The sequence below is a fragment of the Carcharhinus amblyrhynchos genome, chromosome 3 (assembly GCF_965287045.1).
Source record: "Carcharhinus amblyrhynchos chromosome 3, sCarAmb.v2.hapA, whole genome shotgun sequence".
Lineage (NCBI taxonomy): Eukaryota > Metazoa > Chordata > Chondrichthyes > Carcharhiniformes > Carcharhinidae > Carcharhinus > Carcharhinus amblyrhynchos.
Genome location: NC_137326.1, coordinates 18,702,426 through 18,717,892, shown reverse-complemented (window position 1 = coordinate 18,717,892; position 15,467 = coordinate 18,702,426). Strand labels below are relative to the sequence as shown.

At 38.7% G+C, this 15,467-nt stretch overlaps 1 protein-coding gene across 1 annotated transcript in view; it reads right to left on the bottom strand.

Annotated features, from left to right (window-relative positions):
• iars1 (isoleucyl-tRNA synthetase 1) overlaps window positions 1-15,467 on the bottom strand; it is a 180,270-nt gene that overhangs the window by 34,287 nt on the left and 130,516 nt on the right. Inside the window, exons 26-27 of the mRNA XM_080181800.1 lie at window positions 3,676-3,850; window positions 2,438-2,550 (exon numbers count right to left, since the gene is read on the bottom strand). Coding sequence (XP_080037926.1) covers window positions 2,438-2,550; window positions 3,676-3,850 — 288 coding nt within the window. The remainder of the gene's footprint in view (window positions 1-2,437; window positions 2,551-3,675; window positions 3,851-15,467) is intronic.

Here is a 15,467-nt window from a genome sequence, read left to right as displayed (position 1 = left end):
TGGTTGACGGGTGGTAGATATGGATTCAATAGTTGCCTTCAAAAGGAAATTGAATTAAAAACTGCAAGAGTATGAAGAAAAGTTGGGGAGTGGGACTAACACAGATGCATTAGACCAAATGGACTCCTGAGCTATATTAAGCTCTAATCCTATGAACCATGGCCCAACAATATTCAGCTTCTTCAATAACAGTGCATTTACATTGCACCTTCATGATAAAACTACAAGTCTGAAGGCACTTCACAGAGGCATAAATCAAGAAAAATGGAAGCTGTTCTGAAGAAAGAAACTGCAGTTTATAAGCATGTTTCATGAGCTCAAAATGTCAATTAAGTACTTTTAAATTGTAGTGACTTGCAATGTAGTAAATGCAGCAACCAATTTGCATACAAGGTTCCTTAAAATTGGACTCACTGTTTTAAATTGATCTTGGTTGAGGGATAGATATTTGGCAGTAAAAGGCTTAGAGGTTGGTCAAAGAAATTGGATTTAAGGAGAGGCTTCTCTTCTTAAAAGAGAGAGGTGGGCAGACAATGGGTCTTTTAAAGGAAGAAATAGAACGTGTGGGGCCTAAATGAGTAATGGCACAAATACCAATGGTGGGCAGAGGGACAGAGGCACAAGGAAAGGAAAAGAAGATGAGAAAATGGACAAAAAACATTAGAACAAGCCACACTTTGGATGGGATTTTCCGCCCCTGATCACATCGCGCGGTTTCTTGTGAAATTACATTGAGATCTACAAAGTCTCATTTTATGTCAACGTAAACATGAGATGTCCCCGTCAGTGTCCAGGTGAGTTTTCCCCAATGCTCACTGCTGGGAATATCATTTGAATATATCAGCATAAAATTATCAGGTCCCTACACCTAAATTCCCCTCCGAACCCATCAGGCAATCCAACCACAATCGACGTGACAGCAGAACCACGTGAATTACTCTTCTCCCAAGCCATGCATCTAGCGAGCACACCTCCCAGAGGAGCTCACATGAGTTCAGCGGTCTGGGGGGGAGGCAATGCACTCTGACAATGTTTGCCCAGGGAATACTGGTGGTCAGCACCCGGGAGCTGTAAGGGTGAACCCCTTTGCTCTCTTTGCCCGGGGTGACCTTTGAAAATGGTGCCTTGATTCACAACTGACTAACTTGCTGGCGGGGCAGGTGAATCAGAGGCTGTCCCACCAGCAATATGCTTTCGGACCTGCTGCTTGAAGACTTTTTTCTAAAGCCCTGGACCATACGTCAGAGAAAGTAAGCGGCTGTAAGCAGCTTCAATGCCGCTTTTCCTGTGCAAAAGCAGTCTTTGCCGATTTCTGAGAAAGTCTCGCCGTTTGAGGGCACCCCCACAAACTAACTGTAGAAAAAAGTAGATTTCCAGTCGCAATAGTAATAAACAAAATACATCAGAGCCAATCAAAATAAAAACACAAAATGCTAGAATACTCAGCAGGTTGGGCAGCAGATGTGCAGAGAGAAGCAGAGTTAATGTTTCAGGTCAATGACCTTCATCAGAAGGGCAGTAAAGATAGGCCCAAGACATACCCCAGCTGGTGAGTTTAACCATGTGATTGAATTGCATATTAACATTTAAAAGTGAAAAGGAGCAGAACTGAAACGGCTGTAATGACAAAAACTGTTGGGATATTCCTGGTTACCAGCTATTTTCACACTCATTAATTATATATACAAAAGTACAATTCACTAAAATGTACTAGACGTGATGAGGCATGTCAATGTAGTGGTTATGTTACTGGACCAGTAATTACGAGGCTTAGAGACACCAGTTCAAATCTCACTACAGCAGCTGAGAAACTTAAATTCAATTAATTAAATTAATCATATAATTGGACTGCATGATAAAACCTAAAAAAGGTAAGGGAGCAGAATTAAAACAACTAATGTGACAAAACTGCTCAAAATTCTGGATAACCAGCAACATTTTCGCTCATATTAATTATGCAAAATACAATTTTTTAAAAAACAGGCTTGGCACTGATAACTGAATTAACCCAGAATAAAAAGTTAGCATCAATAGTGGTGACATGGAACCATTGGACTGTTGTTAAAAATCTATCACCAATGTCCTTCGGGGAAAGAAATCTGCTTCCTTACCTGGTGTGACATATATACACCTCCAGAGCCATAGCAGTGAGAATGACTCTGAAATGGCCTAATAAATTGTCTCAAGGACAATTGAGGAATAACAAACAAATAAGTTAGGGATACACTAATTATTCTGTACACAAGCGTTCATTTCAGAAACAAGTGGAATACTAAGCCAAGCGAAACAATTTTCTATGTTGCTTTTTAACACTTCTACATTAATACAATGTCACTAATATGTTGTAATTTTATTGTCAGACTAACTAGTATCTGCAAATATTTTCCTTCTGCAACTGTACGTTATTCCCCTGTGCATTTAATTAAAAAACACTTACTTGAGCATCAGAATGGGCTTCATACTGAGCACTTATTCCTGTACTTGGGTCGAATGTATACAGAAGTCGCAAGTCTTCCTCATGGAGTTCATATCCTTCGACAATTATAGTGCCTGTTGATAGAATGTTGAGTATGTAGAGTCTCATCAATATCTCAACAATTTCGTGACAGGAGTTAAGCTTATTTCAAGCAAATATTTCAAGTCTTGATTACTTTCTCCACGTACTGGTCTCCACAAGGAAACAATTAGTATGACCAGCTTCCTTTTGCCTACACCAGAAAATGATGCTTTTGGAACAACTGACTCAGCTGCTGAGGCTTTACTTTGTGAAAAATACCACTGCAGGAAGTTTTTTTGGTGGGAGGAACATCCAATTAAACAAAAGTCCAATGTCAAATGAAATGGAATAAATAGAGACATCTGCAATGTCTAATCAATGTTTATTTAATAAAGTTTGCTAACATAAATGTGGAATTAACAAAACACTGATTGTGCAGATCTATGGATCTTTTTAAAATTTTTAAACTAAAAGATAGAGGCAATACAAATTTTCCTAATTACAACTGAGGCAAAAAAAAATTTTATTTGGACGAGGTGCTCATATCTTCCAGCGTGCAGCATTCCCCAAAGGTAATAGTTGGTAGTCTAAAACATTTCTTTGCCATTGCTGGCATGAGAATTTAAGATTTTTTTTCTCAACCTTACAACAGTGACCTCAATTCATAAGTATTCCATTGATTCTAAAACAGTTTTTGATACTCTGTGGTGGTGCTATATTAATGCAAGTTATTTATTTACAAAAATACAAAACCTCACATTGCAACTTCCCTTCCAGCTGATTCAAACCTTTGCTAAATTGTAAAAAAGTAGGGATAAACGCTTACATCATATTCCTCCTTAGATCAAGTGAAGTACGGTGCTGCACTGCCAGTTCAAGAATAATTGCAGTTGTAAGCAATTGTAAAGATGTTTATTATGACCAGATATTATAGAAAACAGGTGGTCCTTTTGTTGATGATTATATTGCAGAAAGTGAAAGGCCAGAGTCTGGAAACAATGTTGGAACTTTCTATTGCTCCAAGATGCTAGGATTTATTTATACTTCCCATTTCATTACCTGATTGCAATTTGAGACAAAGATAACAATTCAGCCTCGCGCCTCAAGTCCAATTACGCTGTGAACAAGAAATGACTGTTCTTTCCACTGCAAATAAGTAGTTGTTTCTGAATGCGCACCTGTCTTTTGGAACTCCTCCAACTGTACATTCTGGAGCCCCTTGATAGCAGTTGTAACAGATTTGAATGCTCCCTTCAGGCGTTTTCCGAGCACCATGTGATCCGGTTCTGCCCTTAGCAGAATGCCGTACTTGCCTTTGTCTGTGGATAATGTCAGCTGACGGACATTTAGTTCCTATTGGGAATAGAAAAAAAAACAAATAAAAACTTAGTGCATAATTAAAGACATCTTCAGTTTTTAGGAACATCAGCAGAGGCATTTTTAGTGCTCACTTTTTTTTTGGGGGGGGGGCATTCATATTTCAATTTGCATCCTCTCACATTTACTATTTCCTCTTGATTTATACATTCATATCTATTTTGACCAAGCATGTTCAATATTAACCTGTTTATTGTCAACTGTTCCCACATCTGTGAAGGATCCTATTTTGCATTCTGGATTAGTACATTATGTGGCCACCTGCTGATGTTGGAACTCAAAATGAATTTAAGATCCCAGTGAGTCTGTAATTCATCACCTGACCATCAATCTATTATTCTATAAATATATAATGTATTGTTTTCACTACAGTTCAATGTATAACCATTAAGTCACAAACAGATGACACAATGGGGATATCAGTGAGCACACTGTCAGAGAGAATGATTACTGTTGCTATTTTCTGATTCAAAGAGACAAGAATATTTTTCTTGCTCCCCTCCCCTCTTTCAGCCAGGAGACAGCAGTGCCAAAGGGAGAAAATAAATCTGTGCAACCATAAAATCAAAGCATTCAAAAGGCATGAGCAATATTGAAGTGTTTATTCTACACAACAGACCAATAAGGCATTTTAGTTACAATTGAATTAACTCCTGAAGTGAAACCTGCAGGAATTCATTAAATTGCAGCTTAAAGACACAAACAATTACACACCAGAAATGTGCAGTTAATTTTTGAAACTCATGCAAACTTTTACATAGCCTGGCATAAGTGAAGCACTATTTCCACCAGAGAAGAGTTTGCTTAGATCATGGTAATCCAATAGTCCTTTCCAAAGTGTAGAAAATTTGCAGTTCATTTAGCTTAGGTATTAGGCACTTAGTTTACATTAATTAATTACTAATCTTTGAAGCAACAATCTCATCTCACTATTACTTAATGCAAAAAGACAGATACTCCTGGCCAGAAAATTCATATACAGAGTCAGTTGAGATCTCTATGCAAATGTGTTGGTGGGCAATACTCCTTGTTTACAAATATACACGAAGCACTCGCGCCCAGTTAACATTTGCTCCTGTAAATATATCCATTATTGAGAAAAATGCAGTTTTTTCACACATTTTCTGATGTCAAATGCTAAAGACAACATTGGAACATCCAGCTCCATAAGCACTTCAAACCTACTAAACGAAACTTCAAGTGCGATGCTCATGAAAAAAATCTTTTCCAATTACTGTGGGTTTTAATCAGCCTGCAATCCTTCGCAGAAACAAAATTGACCAGAGTGTAAAGGCAGAGAGACACATTTAAATAAAGTATGCTTACCAGATATAGAAACTGAAATAGAGGGAAGGCAGAGAAGGACACAGGTATGCTTTACAGGGTAGCTAAGGAAAGGGTAGATCACTCAAGAACAGTGGGAGAAATTTGTATGATGAGCCAAATGAGGTGGGTGAGGTCCTTAATGAGTACTTTGCATCAGTCTTCACAAAAGAGAAGGATGTGGTTGATGGTGGATGTAGAAAGGAGGATGTTGACATTTTAGGCCACACAGATTAAAAAGGCAGGGGGTATTGGAGATTTTGAAAAACATTAAAGTGGACAAGACCCCAGGGCCAGATAGTGTCTAGCCCAGAATACCAGGAGATGCAAAGGAAGAAATCGCTCAGGCCTAGGCCAAAGTCTTTGTATCGTCTTTAGCTGTGGTCAAGGTATCAGAGGACTGGAGAATAGCTAACATTGCTGCTATGTTTAAGAAGGGCAGAAGAGACAATCCAGGAAATTACAGGCCTGTGGAACCTTACATCAGTGGTGGGGAAATTATTGGGAAAGATTCTTAGGGACAGAATGTACTCACATCTAGAAGAGAATAGTAATAATATTAGTGATAGGCCACATGGTTTTGTGACAAGGAGGTCGTGTCTCACAAACTTGATTGAGTTCTTTGAGGAAGTGACAAAAAAAAATTGACCAGGGCAGGGCAGTGCAGTGCAGTGGATGTTGTTTACATGGATTTTAGTAAAGCCTTTGATAAGGTTCCACATGGCAGGTTGATACAGAAGGTAAAGTCATATGGGATCCAAAGTGAGCTGGTAAAATGGATACAAAACTGGTTTGGGCATAGAAAGCACAGTGTATTTCCCAATTCTGAAGGAAGGTAATTGTTCTGAAATACCTACCTTTCTCTGGCACAGAGACTGCTAACTTATTAAATGTTCTAGCATTTTTTGCTTATACACTGTAACCTCTCCAATTTGGAAAAGTGAAATCCAGAAACATCAGTTGTCTGGAAAATTTTGCAGCAGGTGCACATAACTGGCAGACTCAGCACTTGCAGCGCTGCAACAATGTGAAATACTGAACGTGCTGGTCTTTATGATTGTAATAACAGTCCTGTTTCTATTGTAGATCGCCTTTGTATCCTGGGGATATACCGAGATATAATGGGAGGGTCAGGAAGATTAAGAAATTGTAAGGAGAATGGGTGAACATAGGTCACCATTATGTTTTGAGTATTTAGCTATAATTTTTTTTTTACTTTGTTCACCCTTAGAACCTCCACCCAGTCTGCTCATGCCACCAAGCCTGGGGGTATCACAGCGCTCACCTGGCATCTCATCCCTTTGGACTGCGAGAATGACAATGCTATGCTCCTCCCATCCTCTTGCCAGCCTGCACTTGGCTGCGATATTGATAGGAACCCAGGAAGGAGGGCATAACATGCGTTGCCTGCATACAGGTTTTCACAACTCCTTTAAAGCAGGGGCTGCCCCAGCATGAAGGGAAGGTAAGGCCTACAAATGACCTCTCCTGACCCCTCTCCCCGAAATGCTGATTCTGGGACCCCCCCCCACCCCCAAGTTGAACCTATATATGTTCCCTGAGTCTTCTTCAATACTCCCTGAGCAGTGCATACCCTGGAGAGTGCCAGCTGACTGGGCACTCACCTCCAAAATCCCCCATGGAGGTGAAGGTGCCAGGTTCAGCCAGCGCCTGCTGAACATCCAATGAGGGGGATGTCTCAAGAGAGCATGTTCGCTAACGACATACTAACGTATCAAAATGAGCTTCCTGTGGACTGGGGTGTGTTACACGCAACTTCACTGGCGAAAGATCAGTAATATCAGAACTCTGCTGGCGTAAGTCACACACTCTGGATTATGAGCATGCACAACCACTACTGCAGATGGAGAGTACGAGCTTACAATTGTTTCCAAAGTGTTTCCTCAATGTCTCTGCCTTTCCTCATGATAATTTCTCCAGCTTCTACTTCTATAGGAACAACACTTACTATAGCCACTCCCTTTTTATATACTTGTAAAAACTCTTACAATCTGTTTTTATATTCCTGGCTTGTTTACTCATTCTATTACTGCACTTTTTAAATCAACCTTTTTTGTGGTCTTTTGTTGGTTTCTAAAACACTCCCGATCTTTACAATATCATGAGCCTCTTCTTTTAATCTAATATTATCCTCAACTTCCTGAGTGAGCCACAGATGGGTTTTTCTTGCTTAGGATTTTGTTTTTCAATAAAATGTACTTTTGTTGACCTTTTTGGATTGTTTCTTTAAATATTCCCCACTCTTAATGCCAGACCTTCTAGTCTATTTACCCAATCAATCATAGCCAGTTCTCTGCTCATAACTATGCAATTAGCTTTGTTTAAGTTTAACATTTAACACAATAATAACATGGAGAAAACCAGATGGCTTTTACTGGTTAGCCAGGTAAGTTTTTTAAAAAAATAACTTGAAGTAGTTCTAAACAGATGTTGTGTGTTGTTAAAATGCCATAAAATGACCATTCCTGCATACAGCAAAGCCACATCACTTCAATATAATAAATTGGCCTGCAACATGAACAGAGAAGGCAATGTCTACTTTGTGCAGAAAATATGCTTATTTTTGGTGTCCAAACAAAAATGGTCAAGAGAATATTATAACGGAAATTGACTTAATTGTTCAGCATCACATTTACAGAAAAAACAATCACAACAACTCCAGACAATTAATCTGAACAGGTTACTTAATTTATATGCAAATAATCAACTTATCCTGCCTTGGACCCTGGCCAAGGCTAGCTGACCAAATCGAACTGACCTAATAAGTACACCCAAGGCTGGGTCACTTCTCACACTGTCAAAGTGTTACAGGGTTTTGTTAGGTGCAAAGTAAAACCACGCTCTAAATCATACGTTTGCACACCAATGTCAAACATATTCTATACCTCTTGCTGCAAGTAACACGCCAACTCTCAGAAAAGCCTATTTTCTGAAAAATGTAGATTATTCTGAACTCCCTTATGGTTCCCAGGACCTTGTTTAGGGTTCCTTAGATTAATTTAACCTAATAAAAATAATTTTAATCTAATCCTCTGGGCAATTTATATCCTGCCCAATTTTACACTCTATTGAAATCAATGCAGAATCAAATTTAATGGGGTACAAAATATGTCTCCCACTATAATCTGCTATTTCTTGTGAGGTTAAAATTACCCTCATTTCTCTTAGTACCAAACTCAGCCTTAATCATCACCATTTACATTCCCTTTGTCTTTTTGTCTGTGCCATTTCTTTCAATTAAAGCACGCCCCCAACAGTATAAATGTTGTCCGAATTTCCTTATCTTCAGCTCTGATGAAAGGTCATCCTGACTTGAAACAATGGCTCTATTCGCTCTCCACAGATGCTGTCAGACCTGCCGCGACTTTCCAGCATTTTCTGCTTTTGTTTCAGATTTCAGCATCCACAATATTTTGCTCTTATTTAAGGAATTTTTTCGCATGAGTTTGCACCAGATTCAAACCCAGCTGGCAAGGTAACACTCTTTCCTATCCTCCCTTCTTGCTGAAGGTTTATTGGATTGACTGGAACAGATGAAGCATTTATAAACAGTGACAGGGAAAAAATTCAGAAACGCACACTTAATTGTAATGCAATGATAAATTTGGGTAACAGAGAAAACAAAAGGACACAAGGAAAAAAAAGTGTATTTATAAAGCACATGTCAGATATAAAGCGTAAATCAGAAGGCCCAAAAATGTCTCACTGCCGACTGATTATTTCTGAAGTCACTGTTACTTAGTCAAGAAACATGCACAACCTGATCCCACAAACGATGAAATTGAAAAAAATCTTTTTTGAAGGTTAAAGTTAACGCATTAGTCACAAGTACAGCATACATTAACACCGCAGTGAAGTTACTGTGAAATTCCCCTAGTCACCACAGTTCACACCTGCTCGGGTCAATGCACCTAACCAGCATGTCTTTCAGACCGTGGGAGGAAACCAGAGCACCCAGAGGAAACCCATGCACACGCAGGGAGAATATGCGGACTCTGAACAGTGACCAAGCCGGGAATCAAACTAGAGTCCTTGGCACTGACAGGCAGCAGTGCTAACCACTGTGCCATCGTGCTGTCCCTCATTGAAAGTCTTCAATGAGGGATAAACATTGGCCAAAGCAAATGAACCCGGTGTTTTTTTTGAATACTGCAATGGGATCTTTTATTAGTACTTAACTAAGCAAATAAGCAACAGCTTTTCTAAAAGATGGCTTCTCCACCCATGCAACACTGGCATTCAAGATATTACACAAAAGCCCTGTTTGCAGGCTTCCAATCACGATCATACAGTTGAAGAAGAGCGCACCTATTGAGCTAAATTATCTCCCACTTTCACACTCATTTGGCACAGAATTGTTTTGGTAAGATCACCCCCTTAAAATTTTTTTGGGAAGATTGTACCCAAAGTGTGGATGCAATATTTCTAATGGCACAATTCAAAAAGGTGCAGAGGATTTAGCATGGTTTGCTGGCTCAGGTTTATCCATTAGCCAATATTATTAAAAACAGATTTCTTGGTCATTTATTTCACTGTTGCATGTAGGATCTTGCAATTCACAATCTGGTTCCTGTATTTTCCTGTCATACCACAATAATCACATAAACATTGACTGTGAAGATCTGTGGGCTGTTCTGAGGAGAGAAAAGAGGCACTATATCAATGCAACTTGAGTTCTACTATAAATCAACATTATAATGTTACTTAGTGCTCATAAACGGCAGATGCATCACTTGTCAGACATCAGATTGTTTGAAAGGTGGCCTTAAGATGCTACGAGAGATAACCAGCTCTTGGGCACGCAAGTAGATTTCAGAAGATGTCATTATTAATGCCTCAATAAATGTTTGAGTATTTTTACCCAGCACATTTCCAAAAATACTGCACCATTTACAATGAATCCAGATAACAGTAAATACTTTGAACCGTCTGAAAAAGTCAAAACAAATCTAAAGAATGCAAGGGCCAGATAATATGATAATATGGATAGCTGTCCATTTCAAAAAGGCTGGTACCAACAATGACCAGGACTCTGGTTTGACACTTAGTCAGCATTGCTTTACATCAAAATCACTGGCTCATTACAAATCCAAGTGCTATTTCTTGGTTGCTTTCAAACAATACAGCAATCCTGATCTCATCCAAAATATCACTAAAGTTGCTGATAAGCATCAAGCCCATCAAATATACCAAACACATAATTGAATTACCAACTGAAGCAAGTCATTAAACATGCAATAGTTCATGTAGATTTACAAGATAATCAAAACAACCAGAAATGGGGAGGCGATTCAGCCTATGTATCCCCAATCCAATCCCATATGTTTTCTCTTCTGTTTACACTGGTTGATTAAGTACTAAGTACACTTAAACTTGCGCTGGCGGTGGGGTGGTGAGCGAATAGCTCAGATATTGAATAAGCACTGTACCATAGCTTTCAGAAGAGGCAGACTAAGACAGTAGAATAGCCAGAAAATGGGTATAGAAGTGGAGATTCTCAAAAGAAAAGCAGTACTGAAGAAGCTACCAAACGGGTAGATAAATCAATTAGATTATAATCCACCATTGGTGCTCACATTCATGGAACCAAGGGAGATTGGAGAACTGACAATGCATTTTTTTGCTACAACTTCCTAAATTTTAATGGTAGGGAAACTGTACGTGAAGACCGGAGGAGGCAATAAATATCACTCCACTTTTAAAAAATACAGCAGGGTGACCCAGCACATTATGGATCAGGTAAACTTACTTCAATGTTGGTAAATAATTAGAAGCTATAATATTGGATGAAATGATGTCAATGTCAAATTCTTTGAAGAAATAACAGACAATAGATAAACAAAATGTCTTAGACTTGATTTACATGGATTTTCATATAGAATTTGTTAAGATGCCACAGAAAGTTTCAGCAAATATAATGGCACATGAAAGGGACTTAAAAGACTATAAATAGAGGGGATTGTCAGAGGATACAACAGGCTTTTCTGGAAGAAAATGTGGAGGGGGGTAGTTCTGATTAGTAAGTTTATGGATGGCACAAAGATTGGCGGAGTTGCTGATAATGCCAGGGATTGTCAGAGGATACAACAGGATATAGAGATTGGAGACTTGAGCACAGAAACGGCTGATGGAGTTTAATCTAAAATGTGAGGTGATACATTTTGGAGGATCAAATTTAGGTGTGAATTATACTGTAAATGGCAGAACCATCAGGAACATTAACATACAGAGAAATCTGGGCATAGAGGTCCACAGTTCCCTAAAATTGGCAACACAAGTGGCCAAGGTGATTAAGAAGGCATATGGCATGCCTGTCTTCATCAGCTGAGGCACTGAGTACAAGCAATGGCACATCATGTTACAGATATATAAAAAAAAATCGGTTAGGCCACATTTAGAGTATTGCATGCAGTTCTGGTCGCCACAATGTGAGAATGAAATGGAAGCTTTGGAGAGAGTGCAAAGAAGGTACACCAGGATGTTGCTTCAAGGATGTTGGCTAATATCAAGGGCATTGGCTATGAGATGAGGTTGAATTAAGCTGGAACTGTTTTCACTAGAAAAACAGAGGCTGAGGGGAGACCTGATAGAGGTCTACAAAATTATGAAAGGCATAGACAACGTGGATAGTCAGAGGCTTTTTCCCAGGGTGGAAGTATCAGTTATAAGGGGCCCAGGTTCAAGATAAGAGGGGGCAAGTTTAAGGGAGATATGTAGAAGTTTTTCATGCAGAGTACCTGGAATGCGCTGCCAGAGGAGATGGAAGGAGGCACATTAGCAACATTTAAGAGGTATCTCAGTGGGAACATGAATAGGTAGGTAATAGAGGGGGAGGGGGGGATGTGGAATGTGGACCGAGCAAGGGCAGAAGGTTTTTTTCAGTTTAATTGGGGCATCATGATCAACACGGGTTTGGAGAGCTGAAGGGCCTGTTCCAATGATGTACTTTTCTTTATTCTTATTTGTATTGTTCAACTCTTGCAAGAACTTGGTTGCAGTTGGAGAAGTATGGGCAGTTTTGACATCCCATCATTAGGATGTTGTGGAAGCAATGGAAAAAGGTGCAGTCTTAATTCAGTAGGTTAAGACTCATGAACTGAAATTCGAGACATAAGAAACATAAACTAGTTCCCTTGCAGAATGAAAAACTTTAATTAATGACCAGATCATTATATTCAAGTATATGAAGAAAATAAATGTTACAGATCTTGAATAATTCTTTTTTAAGCTTTATTTTTTCTCTTTTATGACTATTCCTAAATTCCATGTGTATATAAAAATCTTTATTTCACTTTCTCGGAGATAGCTGCATCGTTTGGATCTCGCCTGGCCCAAGGTGGAAGGTTGGGTGATAGAGCCACAGAAGAAATTTGGCCAGCGTAAGTGGGCAGAGAGTAGCAATTTAATACTGATTGCCACTCTGAGGTGGTTATGAAGGCTTTTTGAAGGTTTTGATCAAAGGAACAGAATATTGTCATAACAGCAGGACAACATCCTATTATTCTTTGAATATTGCTGCAATATGTTTTAACATCCATCTGAACATACAAGCAGAACCACAGTTTAATGTTTCATGCAGAGTCACCTCCAGCAGTACAGCTTCTGTTCCCCACCACCCAGCGTTAAAGTGTCTGCTGAAGAATTGGGACTTGAACCTGCAATCTTCTATCTCAAGTAATGCAAGTGCAGTGCATTTGAGTTCATGTTTTACATTATGAGCTAATGTAAGCAAATGATTTATTTATCTGCTTTAAACTTCAGCTAGACATCCCTATTCTGTCCAAAACTAGTTACAGACAACTAATCAGGCGTTTATTGTATGGAAAATATATATTGATCTTTACCATCACTTGGCGGTATATAACTTGAGTACTGCTAATGAAAACAACATGCTTTTGAAGTTTTTCATCTTGCACTCATCAGGACAGATTCCCAAGAATACCAAATCTCAAAGGAAACAACAGAAGACGATGCTGATTAGTTGGCAACTGAACCCTCACTGGTAGAGGTGTTGGAGAATGTCCTAGGGAGCCGTTAACTATCAAGCTATTGTTCAAATTCAAACCAGGCAGGTTGCTCTGATTAGTCAAGGCATTGCTATGGGGACTGACTGTAGAACATAGAACATTACAGCGCAGTATAGGCCCTTCAGCTCTCAATGTTGCGCCGACAAGTGGAACCAATCTAATAACCCTCTAACCTAAACTATTCCAATATTATCCATATGCCTATCCAATGACCATTTGAATGCCCTTAAAGTTGGCAAGTCCACTATTGCTGCAGGCAGGGCATTCCACGCCTTTTATTACCCTTTGCATAAAGAACTTACCTCTGACATCTGAGGTCTCCCAAGGTTTTGTTCATCTGAAAAAGGTACAATGCACATACATGTTTTTTCTATCTGCACAGAATAGGGCCCTCCCGCATTTGAATACATGTAGCTTCTGACATAGTAAATGAGCCACATTGAGAGTCTGACTGATAATCTTAAATTGGCTGTTAATGTAATTCTTAGCACAATCAGAATTGTTTAGTAAGTGTTGTGCAATCGTGGAATCACATCTAATGTTGGACACAATATCCTGGTTTTGCAAGCACTGATTAGGTATAGTCAGTACTTTGTTTGTTGCAAACAGCCGAAGGGATGTGCTGTTTTATACAATCCATCAGCTGTTAGGATGTATGGCCTACATACCTGGCATCAGAATGGCACTGAAATTCATATACCACAGTATTAATTTGTGCATTATCAAGACATCCTTTTGGCTTGATGGCAGTATCCTATTAACTGGTATACCAGAGTACTTAAATGAGATTACTTAAATCATCATTTTTTTGTTTTACACAGAATCTTACAATTTATATAAACATCATTTTGAATGCCGATTATTACTTTGGCATGACAAACAGAAGAAATCCAGTGTGGACATTTTAAGCAGAAGTCTTGTTAGCACCAATATTGTTATGTTAAGGACAATAAACAAATAATCAAATTCGTTGAACTCATCAGTTAAGTTAGACAGTAGCTTACTAAGGCACCCAAAGATAGGGAAATATACTTCACAGCTTTTGTACATTATTGAAATACATAATGAAACGATAGAGTGAGGACGTCTAAAAGACTGGAGCTTTGCTTTTAAAAGCAGAGTCCCTTCTTCCCCCTACCAATTCATCATCAGGACAGCAGAGCCTTCACAGAAACCAACCTCTGCTCAGCTGCAAACTCTCATGAGGAGAGTGAACAGAATTGTTTCCTCATCTCTCTACTGATCTGAGTAATCTATCAACAAGGACAATTGTCACTAGGCATTGAGACCATTTTGCTCTAACTGCCCAATCTTCTCAAACATGCAGCTCCCCTTGGGACTTTTAGAAATGGGTTAATATTGATTTTTAAAAAATATTAATTTTTGGCTTTTGTCTGCTAAATGAATATCTGTTGATAGATTGGAAATGTCTATTTCAGATTTGTTTCCAGTGAAATCAAATACAAAAACAGGGACATGAGGCTGATAATTGCTTAGCAGAGACAGAAACAGATTTTCTTTGCTGGATATGAAGTGCCATAGAACTGAAGCTGTGAAATAGTTGACAGGTTAATGGTGACTTCCATTGAAGAAATTGTAGCCAGAATGGCCAACTCCTCACTGAACATTTATCAGGAACATGGTGATGGGTATTTAAAATATTGGACCTCTGTAAATGTATCAGTCGAATCATTTGATTGACAACTCAGACAAGATAAAGCCTTAATAAAGTGCATGGGAAGTCTGGTTAAAACTGAAATTCATTAAGGGAATAATGGGATGAAGTAATTATTTGATAAATGAATCCACAGTAGAGAAAACATATAGATTTTTCAGAATTCAAGGCTTGGTGAGTCATTCATTAATCCTTCAAGTTCAGTAAATTCCCCATTGACTTGTGAAGTCCTGATGTCATTATTATTGTAGAGATGCCGGCGTTGGACTGGGGTAAACATCAGTAATCATTGTATGCTTAATTCCTTTGAAAGTCAACAAAATGCCTTTGAATCTGATTGACTTATAAGAACAAACATCCATTCCCCATTACCTCCTTTCTGTTAGTGATGGTAACAGATGCTCTCAGTTTGAATCTAAAATGAAGATATTTTCTTCAACCAGAATAGTTTAGATCCACCACTTTTAACTACTGCATTATGAAAGTTCATTTAGGTCTAGATACATTTCACAAGTTCAAAAAGTGCAAATTTTCTAACTGCCATCCT